At 45.1% G+C, this 19,868-nt stretch overlaps 1 protein-coding gene across 14 annotated transcripts in view; it reads left to right on the top strand.

Annotated features, from left to right (window-relative positions):
* Positions 1–7,046: 7,046 nt before the first annotated feature.
* Positions 7,047–19,868, top strand: part of LOC109867834 (inositol hexakisphosphate and diphosphoinositol-pentakisphosphate kinase 1) — a 68,964-nt gene continuing 56,142 nt past the window's right edge. For 6 of the 14 annotated variants that reach the window (XM_031801167.1, XM_031801170.1, XM_031801172.1 and 3 more), the window contains exons 1-10: positions 7,048–7,172; positions 12,750–13,427; positions 13,735–13,942; positions 14,361–14,451; positions 14,552–14,637; positions 16,002–16,156; positions 16,452–16,553; positions 17,686–17,847; positions 18,475–18,596; positions 18,806–18,907. In XM_031801167.1, coding sequence (XP_031657027.1) covers positions 13,260–13,427; positions 13,735–13,942; positions 14,361–14,451; positions 14,552–14,637; positions 16,002–16,156; positions 16,452–16,553; positions 17,686–17,847; positions 18,475–18,596; positions 18,806–18,907 — 1,196 coding nt within the window. In that variant the 5' untranslated portion in view covers positions 7,048–7,172; positions 12,750–13,259. Of the gene's footprint in view, positions 7,173–12,749; positions 13,428–13,734; positions 13,943–14,360; positions 14,452–14,551; positions 14,638–16,001; positions 16,157–16,451; positions 16,554–17,685; positions 17,848–18,474; positions 18,597–18,805; positions 18,908–19,868 lie in introns of all 14 variants that reach the window. The other 8 variants (XR_004204787.1, XM_020457156.2, XM_031801168.1 and 5 more) reach the window with 2 other exon arrangements.

Genomic DNA, 19,868 nt, shown 5'->3' on the forward strand with positions numbered 1-19,868 from the left:
GTCTATTGTTGCCTGGATTGGTTCTCAATCAGAGGCAGGTGTTTATCGTTGTCTCTGATTGGGAGCCATATTTAGGCAGCCATATTCTTTGGGTATTTTATGGGTGATTGTTTCCTGTCTTTGTGTTTTATGCACCAGTTAGGACTGTTTCGGTTTTCACGTTTATTGTTTTGTAGTTAGTTCATGTTAAGTGTTTCTGATTAAAGAACCATGAACTATAACCAAGCTGCGTTTTGGTCCGCCTCTCCTTCCCAGGAAGAAAGCCGTGACAGTCATGCACAAAGTAGATGTCCTAACCGACTTGCCAAAACTATAGCTTGTTAACAGGAAATTTGTGAAGTGGTTGAAAAATGAGTTTTAATGACTCCAACCTAAGTGCATGTAAACTTCCAACTGCATCTCACTGCACCCTCATATGCCATATCTTGAAATATGCAGACAGATGGATTCAAAGTACATTTACATTGTAATACTTCTGACAGACAACTTTCTAACTCTGCCCATCACTTTTGGATGTTATAGCATCCCAAAAGGCATGGATTATTGAGTAATTTTCACACTTTAGACATGAGTCTGCCATGATGCTGTAGAATTTGTGAATTTTGTCTCTTGTATAATAAAATCTATGCATTAGTTTATACTGGATTAGGCGTACATTTTCGTTAACTGTAATTTCGTTATTTATGTTCCAACATTCCCTCAATCTTGTGCCAATATCAGTTATTTTAAAGTTTTCGTTCCAGTAGGTTATATATATTTTTTCTAAGAGATTGTCAGTTGGATAGGCTCTCTGCAAGGTTTTGTATATCTTACCTATCATACCTATATCCTCTTCTGACTGAAATAGGATTCCCGCTGATGTCCAAAAGATTTATATCTTTTACCCCCTTTTTCTCCCCAATTTCGTGATATCCAATTGGTAGCAACAGTATTTTCCCATCGCTGCAATTTCCCTACGGACTCGTGAGAGGCAACAGTCGAGAGTCATTCGTCCTCCGAAACGCGACCCTGCTTCTTGACACACTGCTCGCTTAACCTGGAAGCCAGCCGCCCCAACGTGTCGGAGGAAACACTGGCCAGCTGGCGACCGAAGTCACTTTTTCTTTAGAAAATAAACACATAAAAAACTTCTGGGGATGAGCATAAGCTTCTACAATGTGTACCCATTGTTCCTCTTTAGTGCATTTAACTATATTTCACAAGTAAAAGACCTGGGTGGTGAGTTGATGCAATTCCAAGTCTGGAAGGTTAAAACCACCCTCAGACTTAGGAAGATGTAAAACTTTCCTTTTTATTCTATGACTTTTATTTGCCCATATAAAGTCTCCTCTGAACTAGTATACTTAAAAAAAAATATCTTTGGTGGGGTAATCAGTATTACTGAGAATAAATATATAAACTTTATAGTAGCCATGCCATTCTGAAGGGTTTATTTGACCTTTATTTAACCAGGTAGGCCAGTTGAGAACAAATTCTCATTTACAACTGTGACCTGGCCAAGATAAAGCAAAGCAGTGCGACAAAAAACAACCACACAGAGTTACACATGGAATAAACAAAAGTACAGTCAATAACACAATAGAAAAATCTATATACAGTGTGTGCAAATGGAGTAAGGAGGTAAGGCAATAAATAGGCAATAGTAGCGAAGTAATTACAATTTAGCAAATTAACACTGGAGTGATGATGATGATGTGCAAGTAGAAATACTGGTGTGCAAAAGAGCAAAAAAAGTAAATAAAAACAATATGGGGATGAGGGAGGCAGTTGGATGGGCTATTTACAGATTGGCTATGTACAGCTGCAGTGATCGGTAAGCTGCTCAGATAGCTGATGTTTAAAGTTAGTGAGGGAGATATAAGTCTCCAACTTCAGCGATTTTTGCAATTCGTTCCAGTCATTGGCAGCAGAGAACTGGAAGGAAAGGCGGCCAAAAGAGGTGTTGGCTATGGGGATGACCAGTGAGAGATACCTGCTGGAGCGTGTGCTACGGGTGGGTGTTGCTATGGTGACCAGTGAGCTGCGATAAGGCGGAGCTTCACCTAGCAAAGACTTATAGATGACCTGGAGCCAGTGGGTTTGGCAACGAATTTGTAGCAAGGGCCAGCCGACGAGAGCATACAGGTCGCAGTGGTGGTTGGTATATGGGGCTTTGGTGGCAAAACACATGGCACTGTGATAGACTGCATCCAGTTTGCTGAGTAGAGTGTTGGAGGCTATTTTGTAAATAACATCACCGAAGTCAAGGATCGGTAGGATAGTCAGTTTTACGAGTGTATGTTTGGCAACGTGAGTGAAGGAGGCTTTGTTGCGAAATAGGAAGCCAATTCTAGATTTAATTTTGGATTGGAGATGCTTAATATGAGTCTGGAAGGAGAGTTTACAGTCTAGTCAGACATCTAGGTATTTGTAGTTATCCACATATTCTAAGTCAGAACTGTCCAGAGTAGTGATGCTAGTCGGGCGGGCGGGTGCGGGCAGCGATCGGTTGAAGAGCATGCATTTAGCTTTACTAGCATTTAAGAGCAGTTGGAGGCCACAGACGGAGTGTTGTGTGGCATTGAAGCTCGTTTGGAGGTTTGTTAACACAGTGTCCAAAGAAGGGCCAGAGGTATACAGAATGGTGTCGTTTGCGTAGAGGTGGATCAAGGAATGACACGCAGCAAGAGCGACATCGTTGATATATACAGAGAAAAGAGTGAGCCCGAGAATTGAACCCTGTGGTACCCCCATAGAGACTGCCAGAGGTCTGGACAACAGGCCCTCTGATTTGACACACTGAACTCTATCTGAGAAGTAGTTGGCAGTCATTTGAGAAACCAAGGCTGTTGAGTCTGCCGATAAGAATGCGGCGATTGACAGAGTCGAATGCCTTGGCCAGGTCGATGAAGACGGCTGCACAGTACTGTCTTTTATCGATGGTTTATGGTGGTTTATTGGTTATGATATCATTTAGTACCTTGAGTGTGGCTGAGGTGCACCCGTGACCAGCACGGAAACCGGATTGCATTGCGGAGAAGGTACGGTGGGATTCGAAATGGTCAGTGATCTGTTTGTTAACTTGGCTTTCGAAGACTTTAGAAACAGTTCAGTCTAGAGTGTCCCCCCCTTTGAAGAGGGGGATGACCGCGGCAGCTTTCCAATTTTTAGGAATCTCAGACAATACGAAAGAAAGTTTGAACAATGGCGGCAGATAATTTTAGAAAGAGAGGTTCCAGCTTGTCTACCCAGCTGATCTGTACGGGTCCAGGTTTTGCAGCTTTTTCAGAACATCAGCTATCTGGATTTGGGTGAAGGAGAAGCTGGGGAAGCTTGGGCAAGTAGCTGCAGGGGGTGCGGAGCTTTTGGCCGGGGTTGGGGTAGCCAGGAGGAAAGCATGGCCAGCCGTAGAGAAATGCTTATTGAAATTCTCGGTTATCGTGGATTTATCGGTGGTGACAGTGTTCCCTAGTGCAGTGGGCAGCTGGGAGGAGGTGCTCTTGTTCTCCATGGACTTTACAGTGTCCCAAAGCTTTTGGTAGTTAAAGCTACAGGATGCAAATTTCTATTTGAAAAAGCTAGCCTTTGCTTTCCTAACTGCCTGTGTTCCTGACTTCCCTGAAAAGTTGCATATCGCAGAGACTATTCGATGCTAGTGCAGTACGCCACAGGATGTTTTTGTGATGGTAGAGGGCAGTCAGGTCTGGAGTGAACCAAGGGCTATATCTGTTCTTAGTTCAACTTTTTTTGAAAGGGGCATGCTTATTTAAGATGGTGAGGAAATTACTTTTAAAGATCAACCAGGCATCCTCTACTGACCGGATGAGGTCAATATTCTTCGAGGATACCCGGGCCAGGACGATTAGAAAGGCCTGCTTGCAGGCAATGAGGCAGTGATCGCTGAGATCCTGATTGAAAACAACAGAGGTGTATTTGGAGGGCAAGTTGGTCAGGATAATATCTATGAGGGTGCCCATGTTTGCGGTTTAGGGTTGTACCTGGTGGGTTCCTTGATAATTTGGGTTGGATTGAAGACATCTAGCTTAGATTGTAGGATGGACGGGGTGTTAAGCATATCCCAGTTTAGTTCACCTAACAGAACAAACTCTGAAGATAGATGGGGGCAATCAATTCACATATGGTGTCCAGAGCAGAGCTGGGAGCTGAGGGGGTCTATAACAGGCGCCAACAGTGAGAGACTTATTTCTGGAGAAATTCATTTTTCAAATTAGAAGCTCGAACTGTTTTGGCATAGACCTGGAAAGTATGACAGAACTTTGCAGGCTATCTCTGCAGTAGATTGCAATTTTCCCCCCTTTGGCAGTTCTATCTTGACGGAAAATGTTGTTGTAGTTGGGGATGGAAATTTCAGAATTTTTGTTGGCCTTCCTAAGCCAGGATTCAGACATGGCAAGGACATCAGGGTTGGCCGAGTGTGCTAAAGCAGTGAGTAAAACAAACTTAGGGAGTAGGCTTCTGATGTTATCATGCATGAAACCAAAGCTTTTATGATTACAGAAGTCAACAAATGAGAGAGCCTGGGGACACAGGGCCTGGGTTAACCTCTACATCACCCGAGGAACAGAGGAGGAGTAGGATGAGGGTACGGCTAAAGTCTATCAGAACTGGTAATCTAGTGCGTTGGGAACAGAGAATAAAAGGAGCAGATTTCTGGGCGTGGTAGGATAGATTCAGGGCATAATGTACAGACAGGGGTATGGTAGGGTGCGGGTACAGTGGAGATAAACCTAGGCATTGAGTGACGATAAGAGAGGTTGTATCTCTGGAGGCACTAGTTATGCTAGGTGAGGTTACCGCATGTGTGGGAGGTGGGACAAAAGAGCTATCTGAGACATGTTGAGTGGGACTAAGGGCTCCGCAGTAAAATAAATCAATTATAACTACCCTAAACAACAGTATACAAGGCATTTTGACATTAGAGAAAGACATAAAGCGAGGCATAAAGCAATCACAGGTGTTGATTGGGAGAGCTAGCTAAGACAACAACGCGTAAGACAACAACAGCTAATCAGCAAAGAAAACAACAACAGGTAAAATGGCAATGAATGGGCAGAGAAGGTCAGTTAACTACACACAGTCCGAGGCCGGGGCCGACAGATAAACACAATAAACAAAATGGAGTACCGTGATTAATGAACAGTCCAACAGGCATCAACTATGTAGCCAAGTGATCATAGGGTCCAGTGAACAGCAATAGCACAGGGAAGCCGATAAGTAGTCGTTACTACGCTAGGCGAGCGGGAGACACGGCGTTCAGAAAGTTAGCAGGCCGGGGCTAGCAGAAGCGTCTTCACCAATTGCCAATTGGTCCAGGCCAGTTGGAAAAATAATAATTGTAGCTGGAAGATTCACCTGGCCCGAGGCTAACTGATGCTAGCTTCGTGACAAGGGCGTTAGCCACTATAGCCACTCGGTAGCAGCTAGCTAGCTGCAATGATCCGGTGCAAAGGTCCAGAGCTTACAGTAGCAACCTGGTGATGTAGTGGCTTCTAGTCGTGTTAGTGTAGAGTCCAGGAGGCATCAGCTGTGTAGCCGAGTAATAATAGGGTCCACTGAGCAGGCTGAGAGATGGGCCTGGCTCAAGGCTAGCTTCGGGCTGGGCCACTCGGTAGCAGCTAGCTAGCTGCGATGATCCCGTGTAATGGTCCAGAGCTTATGGCAGGAATCCAGTGATGTAGTGGAGAAATGCAGTCCGTTATACTCATGGTTGATATCGCGCTGTGCAGACTGGCAGGTATTATCCAGGCTAAAAGCGGCTGGTGTCTGAGCTAAAGGTAAAGGCCGCTAGCAGTGGCTAACAATGACTTAATAGCTAGTAGCTAATTAGCTGGTTAGCTTCTGATGGCTAGCTCCTGATAGAGATTCTAGCTGTAAGGTATAAAAATAGCATATTCGTATCACATTGGGTGAGACGGTTTGCTGGAAGGTATATTTAATTTAAAAATGGAAAAAGAGATTGAAATATATCCAAAATGATGAAGAAAACAACAAACACGTCCACACTGCAATGCCATCTTGGATTGAAGAATGGGAAGATTGTTCCATTTAATTAGATCTGCTTTCATATTGTTAAGTGGTGGGATAAAGTTATCTTTATACAGTATATTTGTTGTTTGTTGTCACTTATTAAGCGTCCTGCTTCAAAGGAAAGTGGAAGCCCATCAACAACATTGCCGGCTACGTAGACCTGGTGAAGAGAGTGGTGAGACAGAGAAGACATTGTCTGTTCTTCTGAGTTTTGATGCAGAGTCTTTACCCGACAGAGTTAGGTTAGGATGTGAGAGCTTTTGTTTTCCGAAGCCACATCAGTGTTTTAGGTGACAAGCTTACAGTATGGTCATGTTGCAGTATGGTCATGTTGCAGTAGTGTGTTATAGGGAGATTCCTATATGTGAGGAGTGTGCAGGAGGGCATGAGACAATGGATTGTGTAATACCGGTGGAAGAGGTTTGTGTGTTAACTGTACGGGTACCCGTGGTGCTGGAGATCAGCAGTGTCGGTTGAGAGAAACGTATGTTGAGGTTGCCAGGATCAGAGTAGTACAGAAGGTGTCATATACTGAGGCAATGAAGAGAGTGGTAGAGGAAGATGCGTCCAGGGTGAGGAAGCCTAAGAGGCAGAGAGCAATAAAATGTGATATGAATAACATGTGCTACAGTAATGTTGAATATTTAGCATTCATAGCAATGGTTATCAACTGTCCCACAGAAATGGAATGTAAAACACGTAAATTGCTGTGGTGCTGGAAGCTGCAGAGAAGTACTTGGGGCTATCAGGTTTAACTACACAATAGTTACAAGCTGTGTTGAGCGATAGTATCCTGTCGTCCCAGGCTGCCGCCCCTGGTGTAGGATCAGATAGGGCCAAGTAGTGGAAACGGGTGTAGGGTTAGTTGAGGGGGGCAATTTTTCTACGAAGTTTAATATAGTCACACTCTGGAACAGTAGGTGTAAACAGCGCTAGATAAGCTGAATTGATGAATAGGGAGGCCGTGGCCGGCATCACACGCCAGTACAGTAGGTGGTGGTGTATAGACCTCACGGTTGCGATCCGCCAATACAAGTTTAAGAAGAAGAAAAACATTGCGGTGCTCAACTTTCGCGGTTGCACAACAAAACAACTATCAAAGGACAAAGAACTTGACAGCTGGTTATAACTCAAATTATCAATAAGTAAGTAACTGTATTTTAAGACCGCAACACTTCTTACACTATTCTTAATCGATATTGCGGTTGGCTGTAATGTGAAGTGTACTTAGTTACGTTGTAACGAAGTATAGGCTGCAGTGGTCTACGTTATAATATGTATTGCCAGGCTAAATAATTAACGTTAGGCACTGAGGCGAGGTTGTCACAGTGTACACAGTAGAGTTCATTGAAAAGCGGCACACTTTCTTGACAGGAACATACACGAACCATTCGTGACAGACCGCTTCCGAAGCGTATTTCCAAACGATAAAAAAAAAAAAAAGTTAAACATTCGTGGCTATTTTGACTTCTGTTTCAGTGTTCGACAATTTCCTTGCTTTTCTCTTGTGTAATGTAGGTAGGTCACTTCCTCTCAGACTGGCTTTTGAAACTGCAGTAACCGCAGTCAACTGTGATATATTTTGAATGCAGATTAACTGCACTTGAAATGCAGATTAACTGCACTTGAAATGCAGATTAACTGCACTTGAAATGCAGTTAACTGCACTTGAAATGCAGTTATACTGCAAAACAAACTTGTTTCTCACAAGTGAAGCATAGCTTGTGCACTCTGCAAACAATATGTCCACTCAGGCAATGAGAACAGGAAGACTGGAATAATACATCTGAATGCCTTAAAAATAATTACCTTAATTAACCAAAGTAGCAAACATTGTAGATTAGAAATGATAGGAATTAGCAGTAAATGTACTACTGGTGATATATGTAATGGGGAATTGATATACAGTCCTTTCGGAAAGTATTCAGACCCATTTACTTTTTCCACATTTTGTTACATTACAGCCTCATTCTAAAATTTGATTTAAATTATTTTTTTCCCCTCATCAATCTACACACAATACTCCATAATGACCAAGCAAAAACAGGTTTTTAGAAATGTTTGCTAATTTATTATAAATAAAAACTGAAATACCTTTATATACATAAGTATTCAGACCCTTTGCAATGAGACTTGACATTGAGCTCAGGTGCATCCTGTTTCCATTGATCTTCCTTGAAATGTTTCTACAACTTGATTTGAGTCCACATGTGGTAAATTCAATTGATTGGACATGACTTGGAAAGGCACACAACTGTTTTAAATATGGTCCCTGTGCATGTCAGAGCATTTCTATAGCATTGAAGGTCCCCAAAACACAGTAGCCTCCATCATTCTTAAATGGAAGAAGTTCGTAACCACCAAGACTCTTCCTAGAGCTAGAGCCGCCCGGCCAAATTGAGCAGTCCCGCCGCTGCTACTTATTTTAGGTCTCCCGAGTGGCGCAGCAGTCTAAGCCACTGCATCTCAGTGTTAGAGGTATCACTACAGACCCTGGTTAGAATCCTGGCTGTATCACATCCGGCCATGATTGGGAGTCCCATATCGCGGTGCACAATTGGTCCGTTGTAGGCCGTCATTGTAAATAAGATTTTGTTCTTAAACTGACTTGCCTAGTTAAATAAAGGTACATATGTATATAAATAAATAAATAAATAATTGGGGGAAGAGGGTCTTTGTCAGGGAGGTGACCAAAAACCCGATGGTCACTCTGACATACCTCCAGAGTTCCTCTGTGGAGATGGGAGAACCTCCCTGAAGGACAACCATCTCTGCAGCATTCCACCAATCAGGCCTTTATGGTAGAGTGGCCAGACCGGATCCACTCCTCAGTAAAAGGCACATGACAGCCCACTTGGAGTTTGCCAAAAGGCACCTAAAGGACTCTCAGACCATGAGAAACAAGATTCTCTGGTCTGATGAAACCAAGATTTAACTCTTTGGCCTGATTGTCAAGTGTCACATCTGGAGGAAACCTGGCAACATCCCTGTGAAGCATGGTGGTGGCAGCATCATGCTGTGGGGATGTTTTTCAGCGGCAGGGACTTGGAGAATAGTCAGGCTAGAGGGAAAGATGAACGTAGCAAAGTACAGAGAGATCCTTGTTGAAAACCTGTTCCAGAGCGCTCAGAACCTCAGACTTGGGTGCAGGTTCACCTTCCAACAGGACAATGACCCTAAGCACACAACCAAGACAACACAGGAGTGGCTTCGGGACAAGTCTCTGAATGTCCTTGAGTGGCTCAGCTAGAGCCCGGACCTGAACCCGGTCGAACATCTCTGGAGAGACTTGAAAATAGCTGTGCAACGACGCTCTCCATCCAACCTGACAGAGCTTGAGCGGATCTACAGAGAAGAATGGGAGAAACTCCCCAAATACAGGTGTGCCAAGCTTGTAGCGTCATACCCAAGAGGACTCCGCTGTAATCACTGCCAAAGTTGGTTCAACAAAGTACTGAGTAAAGGGTCTGAATACTTATGTAAATGTGATATTTCAGTTTTTTTTGTTCAATACATCAGCAAACAAAACCTGTTTTGAATTCATGGGGTATTGTGTGTAGATTGAGATCTTTCTATGCGTGTGTGTATGTATGTATGTATGTGTTTTTATTTTATATAATGTATATATAATTATTTAAAAAAAATCCATTTTAGAATAAGGCTATAACGTAACAACATTTTGAAAAAGTCAAATGGTCTGAATACTTTCCGACTGCACTGTACACTAACAAATGCAAACAATTCACACAATGAAGTTATGAAAATAAAGAGAGTCATGAGATTGAATGACCCAGAGGGCATCTTTGTTTGTACAGTAATTATTTGTCATGCATTCCTCATGTATTGTCTGTCCTCTGCAGTACTGCCCCTTCAGAGTGAGGGAGTGTTGGGATATGGAGAACTTGTGGGTTTTGGCTATTTTTGTGATTGGTGGCCGAGGATGGGGAATGAGGTATTGGCCTTCGACAGGTTCAGTCCTCCAGTCTACTCCAGACTATTGAACATAATCATTAACAGTTCATTTAATGATTTAGAGGCTTCGCTGATAACAAACTGATCACCTGCACTGACAGGCTCTTCAGTCTCCGTGCACTGATAGTAAGTGTTAGGCTATATGACTCACTAGGCATATGGTGGCATACTTTGTGTTTTCATTGTAAACACGTCCATGCTGGCTTCAAAATTCACAAGTAAATGGCAATTTGGCAGACGACAATACTCTGACTGTGCCTGTCTTTGCAGTCTTCTTCACTCCCTGTATGAAAAGGAAAGACCCTAAATGGACAGTATGTGGCTCCTCCTATTTGCAGAGACATTTCCTGTGTCATTGGGCCTGTTCTCACTGAGTGTGATAGAGGCTTTTTTTGTGAGCGCTCAGCTAATGATTCCACCCCTATCATAAACTGTGTGGCCTGACTTTCTACAGGATACGGTCTCAAAGGTTAAAGGCCTTTTTATTGGGGCCGCCCAAATTCGGGTGGCGGAAGTGACTCGCTGTCAGATGGTGGGTTGGGCGATGCCAAAGGGAGATGGGGACGTGTTCAATCAGGCCTTTTGGTTTGTTAGTCATAGGCGTCAAAGGACGCAGTGGCTTTTTTTGAATGAAGAATCCGAGAAACATTTGATGACGAGGCAAAGGGGATGACTGAAGCACAGTGAGGAACAGAGGATTGGAGATGAGAAACAAGGCAAGTGTTGTGCCGACAGACAGACAATGGGCTTAACACTCAAAACTCCTGACAAACTGTAGTTTTTATTTATTGTTATCGCTTCAGTAGTCCGATCTTCCCAGTCACTCAATGCCAAAATAGCCTTACTACTGTGTGTCTAGGGAGGATGGCGGCGCCGACTGTCTTTACACTGTTGTTGTAGCTGTGTATTTATGAGTTTGTTTATTTTCCCGAGTGTGTTTCCCTGACCCCGGGTGGCCAAGATGGGCTTCCACATGGTTTAGTGTGGCCTGTCAACGCCTTCGAGGAGAGCGAGGAGTTATGCTTGTTTGCCGTTACTAGAGTAGGCCTCTGCACCCAATATGCTCTCTACCGGCCACCCTCCTCGCTCCGCCTCCTCTTATGCCTCTTCCCCTTTCAACACACTGAGTAAAGGGCAGGCTATTCTGGGGACCAGACTTACCCATGTTCACACGTTTTGTGTGACGAAGTTGATATACGTGTGGACACGAGCTGTCTGTGCTAGCATTCTATAGCGTGATATAGTATATCGTGAAATTAGTTTTCTGTCCTGGGAGTGTGACTGGGATCTGACAATTTTTGGAATCTGTTCCCAACTACCAAGGCCCTATCGGTCATGGCCTTGTGTAGGAAGTGCCTTATGAGCCTCTTGGCTGGCTTCTGTGAGCGGTGATATGATCTAGGCTGGCTGTTTCTGGAGATTTTCCCTGGAAGTCAGCTGTTTTGATTGGTGGGCGGGGAAGGGCATTGCTAAAAGAGACAGGAACCAGTTCTGGCAGGCTACTGACTGAGGACAAGTCCTACTCTTGGTTATGTTTTTATTTACACTCAAGTCTACTTTTTTATTTATTTTTAAAAACCTGGTATTTACGAGATACAAGCCAAAATGTTTGATTCCCTGAGTTGTATTTTTTTGGGGTTAGTGTAGTCATTGAATTCTGTCATTGGAGGGAAATATTGTTGACTAAAGATGCACGTGACCGTGAGCCTTTTCAAGGGAGTCTGCAAAACCTCTGAAGTGAATACTATGGTATTTCTTCAAATTTGTCAGTGTATTTGTATTAATTTAGCCTTTTATTTTTACTAGGCAAGTCAGTTAAGAACGTATTCTTATTTACAATGATGGCCTACCAAAAGGCCACGAGAGGCAACACTACATAAAGAGAGACCTAAGACAACAACATAGTATGGCAGCAACACATGACAACAACATGGCAGCAGCACAACATGGAAGCAGCACAACACATGACCACACAGCATGGCAGCAGCACAACATGGAAGCAGCACAACACATGACCACACAGCATGGCAGCAGCACAACATGGAAGCAGCACAACACATGACCACACAGCATGGCAGCAGCACAACATGGAAGCAGCACAACACATGATCACACAGCATGGCAGCAGCACAACATGGAAGCAGCACAACACATGACCACACAGCATGGCAGCAGCACAACATGGAAGCAGCACAACACATGACCACACAGCATGGCAGCAGCACAACATGAAAGCAGCACAACACATGACCACACAGCATGGCAGCAGCACAACATGGAAGCAGCACAACACATGACCACACAGCATGGCAGCAGCACAACATGGAAGCAGCACAACACATGACCACACAGCATGGCAGCAGCACAACATGCACAAAACAGGGTACAAACATTTTTGGGCACAGACAACAGCACAAAGGACAAGAAGGTAGAGACAACAATACATCACAACAGCAGCCACAACTGTCAGTAAGAATGTCCATGATTTGAGTCTTCGAATGAAGAGATTGAGGTAAAACTGTCCCGTTTGAGTCGCTAGCTGCAGCGAACTGAGAAGACTGAAAAGTGTAATTCCGTTACTGTGGAATTGCCCAAACACATTGAGTGTAGAGAGACGAGGCAGCATTATTAGACAGCCTGCTGACGTTGTAACAAGCACTGAGCCATGTCTCTACAGGGTTTTATCTTTTACATGTTCTGTACCATAGTAGTGCCATTATCTGCTTCTGCCTTTCTGTGTTGTCCTGTAGGTGGTGACTGATGGTGAGACTGTGGAGGAACCTTTTGTGATCCGCTCATCTCATCCTCCTCAGGCCAGAGTGATGCCACTTTTCAGAATGAGACCGCTCTCCTGACACAGGGAGGTTACTCCTTCCCCAACTCGGGCTCTGTCCTCTACCTACCTCACCCCTGACTACTTACCTCACCCCAAGTCAACACCCTAGAGCTTGCTTCCTAACCCATGAGAACCCACCCCTCGAATTACTACCTCAGCACTGTCCTCTATATAAACCTGGTGCACCCAGACCACCGTCTCCACCCTCCTGAGTCTTTCCCCTCGCCCTACTCCAATTCGCTACACCTTCATCAACCCCTGAGGGGCATTTTAAAAAGGCATCACCAGTGCCTACTCCCTGTTGTCGGTAAGGTGATCTGAGCCTTCCCTCTTATTACCGCACACCCTCCTACTGTGTACTGGCACGCAAAGATGCGCCGGAACTTTGAGTGGCAGATGTTTGAGTGACGTCCCCACTCTGTCAATGTCAGAGACTGGAGGAGAGGGGTGGGGCCAGAGTGGGAATCCCACGTCTGTGTTTGCCTATGAAAGTCATCAAGGCCCAGAGGAAGGAGGCATGAAGAATGAGGGAGAGGTGCGAAAAGGAGAGGAGGAGGGGCAGGGAAAAGAGGATGATGAGGATTACGACTCGGTAAGTGGGTGCATGAAGGCGGCGAGAAAGAGGCCCTTTCCCAATTCGTCTTTACTTGATTCCTACTTTGCTTCCTCTTTCCTCGCCACCTCCTCAAACCGCATTGGAGATAAAGATCCAAGGTCCCTCTCCTCAGACCTTCTCCTTCAATGCATTTTGAGAAGAAGGTGAGGACAGATGACCCGGACAGAGGAAAGATGGAAAATTGGCTTAGGCTTCACCTCGCACAAGTAATCACATCATGTACAGCACATTACAAACAGTAAGATGCGGAGTGACCTCTTTCCCTTCCTCTCTGTTCGCCCAGCCTCCAGAGAGGCAGATCGTGGTGGGCATCTGCTCCATGATGAAGAAGTCCAAGTCCAAGCCCATGACCCAGATCATGGAAAGGCTGTGTAAGTTTGAGTACATCACCGTGGTCATCTTCCCCGAGGAGGTCATCCTCAACGAGCCTGTGGACAAATGGCCCCTGTGCGACTGCCTCGTCTCCTTCCACTCCAAAGGTACAAACGAACGTACGTATGTGCACCCACCGCATACGATTACGTGCATCAGGTACTGGCGTGCGCACGCCCATTGCACAGATTAACGTGTATAATGTATATGCACGCCAATATACAGTAAGTATACACGGAATACTATCTGTACATACCCAACACAGTCATTCCCGTCTTTCTCATGTTTAGTCATAGTGTACGTCTGACTTGTCCTGGTTTAAATGGGGTACATGGGGTAAATGGGGTACATGAGGTAAATGGGGTACATCTTAGGAGAAAAGGACAATAAACATGGGGAAATGGAAATATATTTAGGACACCAGTATACAGACCAATGGAACGACAATGTAATGGTTGAGGAATTTTCTTCCATATCCTGTAATTATATGGTTGTGTTCTGTGTATATGAATGCATGTATGGGGGGTGGCTTTGTAGGTTTCCCATTGGACAAAGCGGTAGAGTACGCCAACCTCAGAAACCCACTTCTCATCAATGACCTGAACATGCAGTACTACATACAAGACAGGTATACCGGGGAACACACACGCTCAACTTCTTGCTCCTACTTTGTCTCGGAGTCTGTTGACTTGCTCCGTCGTAAACGTTTTGTCTCACGTCCCCTTCAGGAGGGAGGTGTATCGTATCTTGCAGGAGGAGGGGATTGACCTTCCTCGTTATGCTGTGTTAACCCGAGACCCAGACAGACCTGAAGGTGAGTGTTACAACACAACTAGTCTCTTGTGACAGACTGTTACCGTTTAAAATCGATCAGCTGGCTTGCGTGGATGCACGTTTTGCTTCTGGGAGCCAAGATGAGAAAAGAAACAAACTTAAACCCCTTTGTCTGTAAATGTAGTTGTAACAACACTCTCACTAAAGCATACTTATCAAAGTCCACTCGCACAGTCGAATAAGAAATGGATGTGCATTGCGAGCAAATACGGCTCTGGGTAGTTAGCTCACAGTGGGAAGGCACTGAGTTCCTGACGCCTATTGCCGTGGTGTGCAAAGGAAATCTTTTGAAATTCACATTCATTGCGTGTTGGGAAGAAAAGTGCAATCATCGCCTTGAAGATGAGGGGCTCAATCCAACCCGCGTTGCAGTATTTACGCGGTAGCTCATTTTTCCAATGGTCAAATTCACACCGATTGCTCTTGTAATAAAAAAAAGTTACAACTACTACCGGGGCGAACCTTAGCACAGGTATGCTTGAACTTTTCCCGGGGTAGAGGTGTGGGATGAATATTGTAAATAAAGGATTTGAAAAATAAAAATGATCCTCCCAACCATTTTGAACTATCAGCCCCCTGTTTTAGTGGACTGTCACCCGATCAGTCGGTGGTTCGGGAAAAAATACTTGTTGACATGACAAATTTGTCATGTATTTCTTGTCACGATGGATGGAGCTAAGAATATAAATGTATAATCCTCATACATGTCCCCCCCCCCTTCGTAAAAGCACAGCTGCGTATGAAAAGGCAAACAAAAACATTGGCCGGACACGGAAATGGGCCTTACTGGCTTTTCAAACATTTTGTGTAACGTCAGTAGTCTAGTCAAGGAAGCATCATGCAAAAAAAAAAAAAAATTTGCCTACTCCGCTAACCGGGACCATTGCCAAATAAGGCATGCTGTCACCTGCTTTCATAGTAAACCTTGAGGTGGTACCACCCAGCACATCTAGAAGGGGGTGTATTTCATACCGTCTTGAGATGACGTATAGGAACTTTCTCAAGGTGCCTCTACGTCACGATTTCAGTGGAATGGATCCGCCAGGGGCAAAAAGAGCTAGATGTACTACTAAAATACCCAAATTATAGCACTTTTTCAACAAACTGTCAAAATGAAGACCAGAATTGACGGGTTCACCATAGGTTGGCGACCGCTGCTTTAAAGGGTTGCATAGTTGTAGGCCTGTTCTATTGAAGATGAAGGGTCCTTTCGGATCTAAATTGCGCCTATGAATAGGGTTTTATAGTCCAATTTGGAATGGGGCATTCATTCAAGTGTGCTTTTTTTAGACCCTGATTGAATGCTGTCTCTAAAGGACTGGTGTGTGTGTGTCTGCCTCCCAGAATGTAACCTGGTCGAGGGGGAGGATCATGTGGAGGTGAACGGGGAGGTGTTCCCCAAGCCCTTTGTGGAGAAGCCCGTTTGCGCAGAGGACCACAATGTCTACATCTACTACCCCACCTCAGCTGGAGGGGGCAGCCAGAGACTCTTCAGAAAGGTACTGAGGGACTAGGGCGGTACAGTTGGCTTCAAGTGGGTCATGCTGTTGAAACGATAGCGGAGGGGGCGGAAGCTTTAGGAGCCATGCCATGCAGAAAGGTCTGATACTCAATTATACCCACTCGGTACTCCAACTTTTATCCCTCCATTTGAAATATTGTAGCTGCACTTGATTGGTCTTGCCTGACCGAATGAAACCCATGGAAATCGTCCCAAAAGTGCAAACCCTGCCCATCTGTCAGGCGGAATCAAGCACTCTCATAAGCATATGAATGATCCCCTCTCTCCTGTAGATAGGGAGCCGCAGCAGTGTGTACTCCCCAGAGAGCTGTGTGAGGAAGACTGGCTCCTACATATACGAGGAGTTCATGCCAACGGACGGCACTGATGTCAAGGTATCATCTTAAGTGTGTGCTGGTGTGCGAGCCGTGTGTTCTCGTCTCCTGCTTGGACCTGTTTAGATGTAACAAATGATTTCCTGAATCATACCATGGCAATAGCAGTGTGAATGACTTCATAACATGATTCTTATTTTTGTTCTATTGCGTGGCCGTGATCATAGGCTGGCGCCATCATCTGAAAATGTTAGTGGCACGAGGGGGGAAATGTTAGTTGCAGCACGAGGGGGGAAATGTTAGTTGCAGCACGATGGGGAAATGTTAGTGGTTAGTGGCAGCACGATGGGGAAATGTTAGTGGTTAGTGGCAGCACGAGGGGGGAAATGTTAGTGGTTAGTGGCAGCACGAGGGGGGAAATGTTAGTGGCAGCACGAGGGGGAAATGTTAGTGGCAGCACGAGGGGGAAAATGTTAGTGGCAGCACGAGGGGGGAAATGTTAGTGGCAGCACGAGGGGGGGAAATGTTAGTGGCAGCACGAGGGGGGGAAATGTTAGTGGCAGCACGAGGGGGGGGAAATGTTAGTGGCAGCACGAGGGGGGGAAATGTTAGTGGCAGCACGAGGGGGGGGGAACTGTTAGTGGCAGCACGAGGGGGGGAAATGTTAGTGGCAGCACGAGGGGGGGAAATGTTAGTGGCAGCACGAGGGGGGGAAATGTTAGTCTGGAGGCCTACTGTATTTTTTTATTTAACTCGGCAAGTTGATTAAGAACAAATTCTTATTTTCAATGACGTCCTAGAACAGTGGGTTAACTGCCTTGTTCAGGGGCAGAACGACAGATTTTTACCTTGTCACCTCGGGGATTCGATCTTGCTACCTTCCGGTTACTAGTCCAACGCTCTAACCACTAGGCTACATGCCGACCCATGGTAGGCCAGCAGAATTTTTTTTTAAGCGAAAATAAGTGCACAATTAACAATGATCTCAGGGGAAATAGGCCTATGGGAGTTTTTAAAATGCTCGGGAGCTGAGAATACTGGTATAGCCTATCCAAAAAGGTGTTTGATGCAAATCAAAGAAATGATTCATACCCAATGATGTACTGCCCGTAAGGGCGGAGTACTGCTAGTATGATATGATATCAGGTGAGCACTGGGACCTGACTGTGTGTATAATAAGATGTCGTATCAGGTATACACAGTGGGTCCTGACTATGCCCATGCTGAGGCAAGGAAGTCCCCGGCCCTGGACGGTAAGGTAGAGCGGGACAGCGAGGGGAAGGAGATCCGCTACCCTGTCATGCTCACCGCCATGGAGAAACTGGTGGCCCGCAAGGTCTGCCTGGCCTTCAAGGTGAGGCTTTTCAACCGATCAGACCACTCTTCTCTCCAAATCAACCGGAAGCCTTTAAACTTCTTAAAACTATCCCGATAGTCTGAAGATGGTTCCTCTCCTCAACCTCGTCTTATTTCCTTCGTCTGCAATGATTGTGTAGGAGCCGGATAGGTGAAAGCCACTGATGTATTTTCTGATCAGTGCAGATGAATGAAAGAAGATGAAGGTAGGAGCCGTCTTTAAATATTTGGGGCGATCTGACCAAATTCACATAGAAATGTGAGTTTTATAGAACGTCATTCTCAGTCTAAGCAGTAGATCAGCACGAGGGGGGAAATGTTAGTGGCAGCACTGTGTGCTATTCCTATGCTTTTGCGTCTTTCACTTTTGGTGTTGTACACCAGCTTCAAACAGCTGAAAATGCTATATTTCACAATGGTTTAGATGGTACAATGATTTTCTACACTATGCATGGCTTGTTTTGTCACAGACTGAAATTAGACAAACTATTCCAATTTTTGCAACCAGGAAATGGCCAAGTGATTTTCTGCATATTGCAACTTTAAGAAGCACTTTAAGAAGCACTTGACTTGATTTGGCTACATTCAGTTTGAATGGCTGACTGACGCATTCTTCCACTCCCAGCAAACGGTGTGTGGCTTCGACCTCTTGAGAGCGAATGGCCACTCATTCGTCTGTGACGTCAATGGCTTCAGCTTTGTGAAGAACTCCATGAAGTACTATGACGACTGTGCCAAGGTCTTGGGGTAGGTGCGGCTAGCTGTCATGCTGAGGGGTCAACTATCGGTCATCCTTACAGCTTAACCCCTGATTTACACTTTGACACTCAAGGATCAGCTGGGTATCTAAAACCATATGTCATTCCTTGAATTGGACAGGTTACAAACTCACGCTCTATTCGTTTTCAAAACCCAAACACTGCTCTAGCTCACTCCATTGGTTGTACCCCGCACAGGAACATGGTGATGCGAGAGCTGGCCCCTCAGTTCCACATCCCCTGGTCCATCCCCATGGAGGCTGAGGACATACCTATAGTCCCCACCACCTCAGGAACCATGTGAGTACTCTTCTCATTTTCTTCCTCCTTTCCGCCTCCTGCTTCTTTCTCCTGCTCTTCTCTCTCCTGCTCTTCCTGCTCTTCTCTCTCCTGCTCTTCTCTCCTGCTCTTCTCTCTCCTGCTCTTCCTGCTCTTCTCTCTCCTGCTCTTCCTGCTCTTCTCTCTCCTGCTCTTCCTGCTCTTCTCTCTCCTGCTCTTCTTTCTCCTGCTCTTCCTGCTCTTCTCTTCCTGCTCTTCTCTCTCCTGCTCTTCCTGCTCTTCTCTCTCCTGCTCTTCTCTCTCCTGCTCTTCCTGCTCTTCTTTCTCCTGCTCTTCCTGCTCTTCTCTTCCTGCTCTTCTCTCTCCTCTCCTGCTCTTCCTGCTCTTCTCTCTCCTCTCCTGCTCTTCCTGCTCTTCTCTCTCCTGCTCTTCTCTCTCCTCCTCTTCCTGCTCTTTTCTCTCCTCTTCCTGCTCTTTTCTACTAGATGTCGTCTAACAGAGGTGGTTTAGTGAACTATACTCACGTGATGGCTAACCTCTCTTGAAACTTGAAGACTTGTGTTAGCTCCCGCAGCAAACTCCAAGGCTTTATAGCTCATTGGGCTAACACAGTCTTGAGTCACGTATTCCTAGAGGATCCTGCTTCATACCAGGTGTAACACTGTTTTCCATATCCATTTGCCTATGTTTTTTTTAACCCTCATCAGGATTTCTCCTGACTAAATAAAGGATGAATACAATAAAAAAATCAGTAATGTCACCTAGAGTTGCAAAGGGAGGGTACATTACTGGAAGCTTTCTAAGTTTACCAGTAAACTATCAGCATGTGATAACTTTCAAGGTTTTTGGGGGAATTTTATGACATGACTTCTTGTGGCCTTTTTGGGTACTTCAGATTATCACAGGTGTCTGGAATTATCTCTGGCCCTCTGTGTGGCCTGTAATATACAGTACCAGTCAAAAGTTTGGACACCTACCCATT

The sequence above is a fragment of the Oncorhynchus kisutch genome, linkage group LG22, assembly GCF_002021735.2.
Source record: "Oncorhynchus kisutch isolate 150728-3 linkage group LG22, Okis_V2, whole genome shotgun sequence".
In the NCBI taxonomy this organism is placed as follows: Eukaryota; Metazoa; Chordata; class Actinopteri; order Salmoniformes; family Salmonidae; genus Oncorhynchus; species Oncorhynchus kisutch.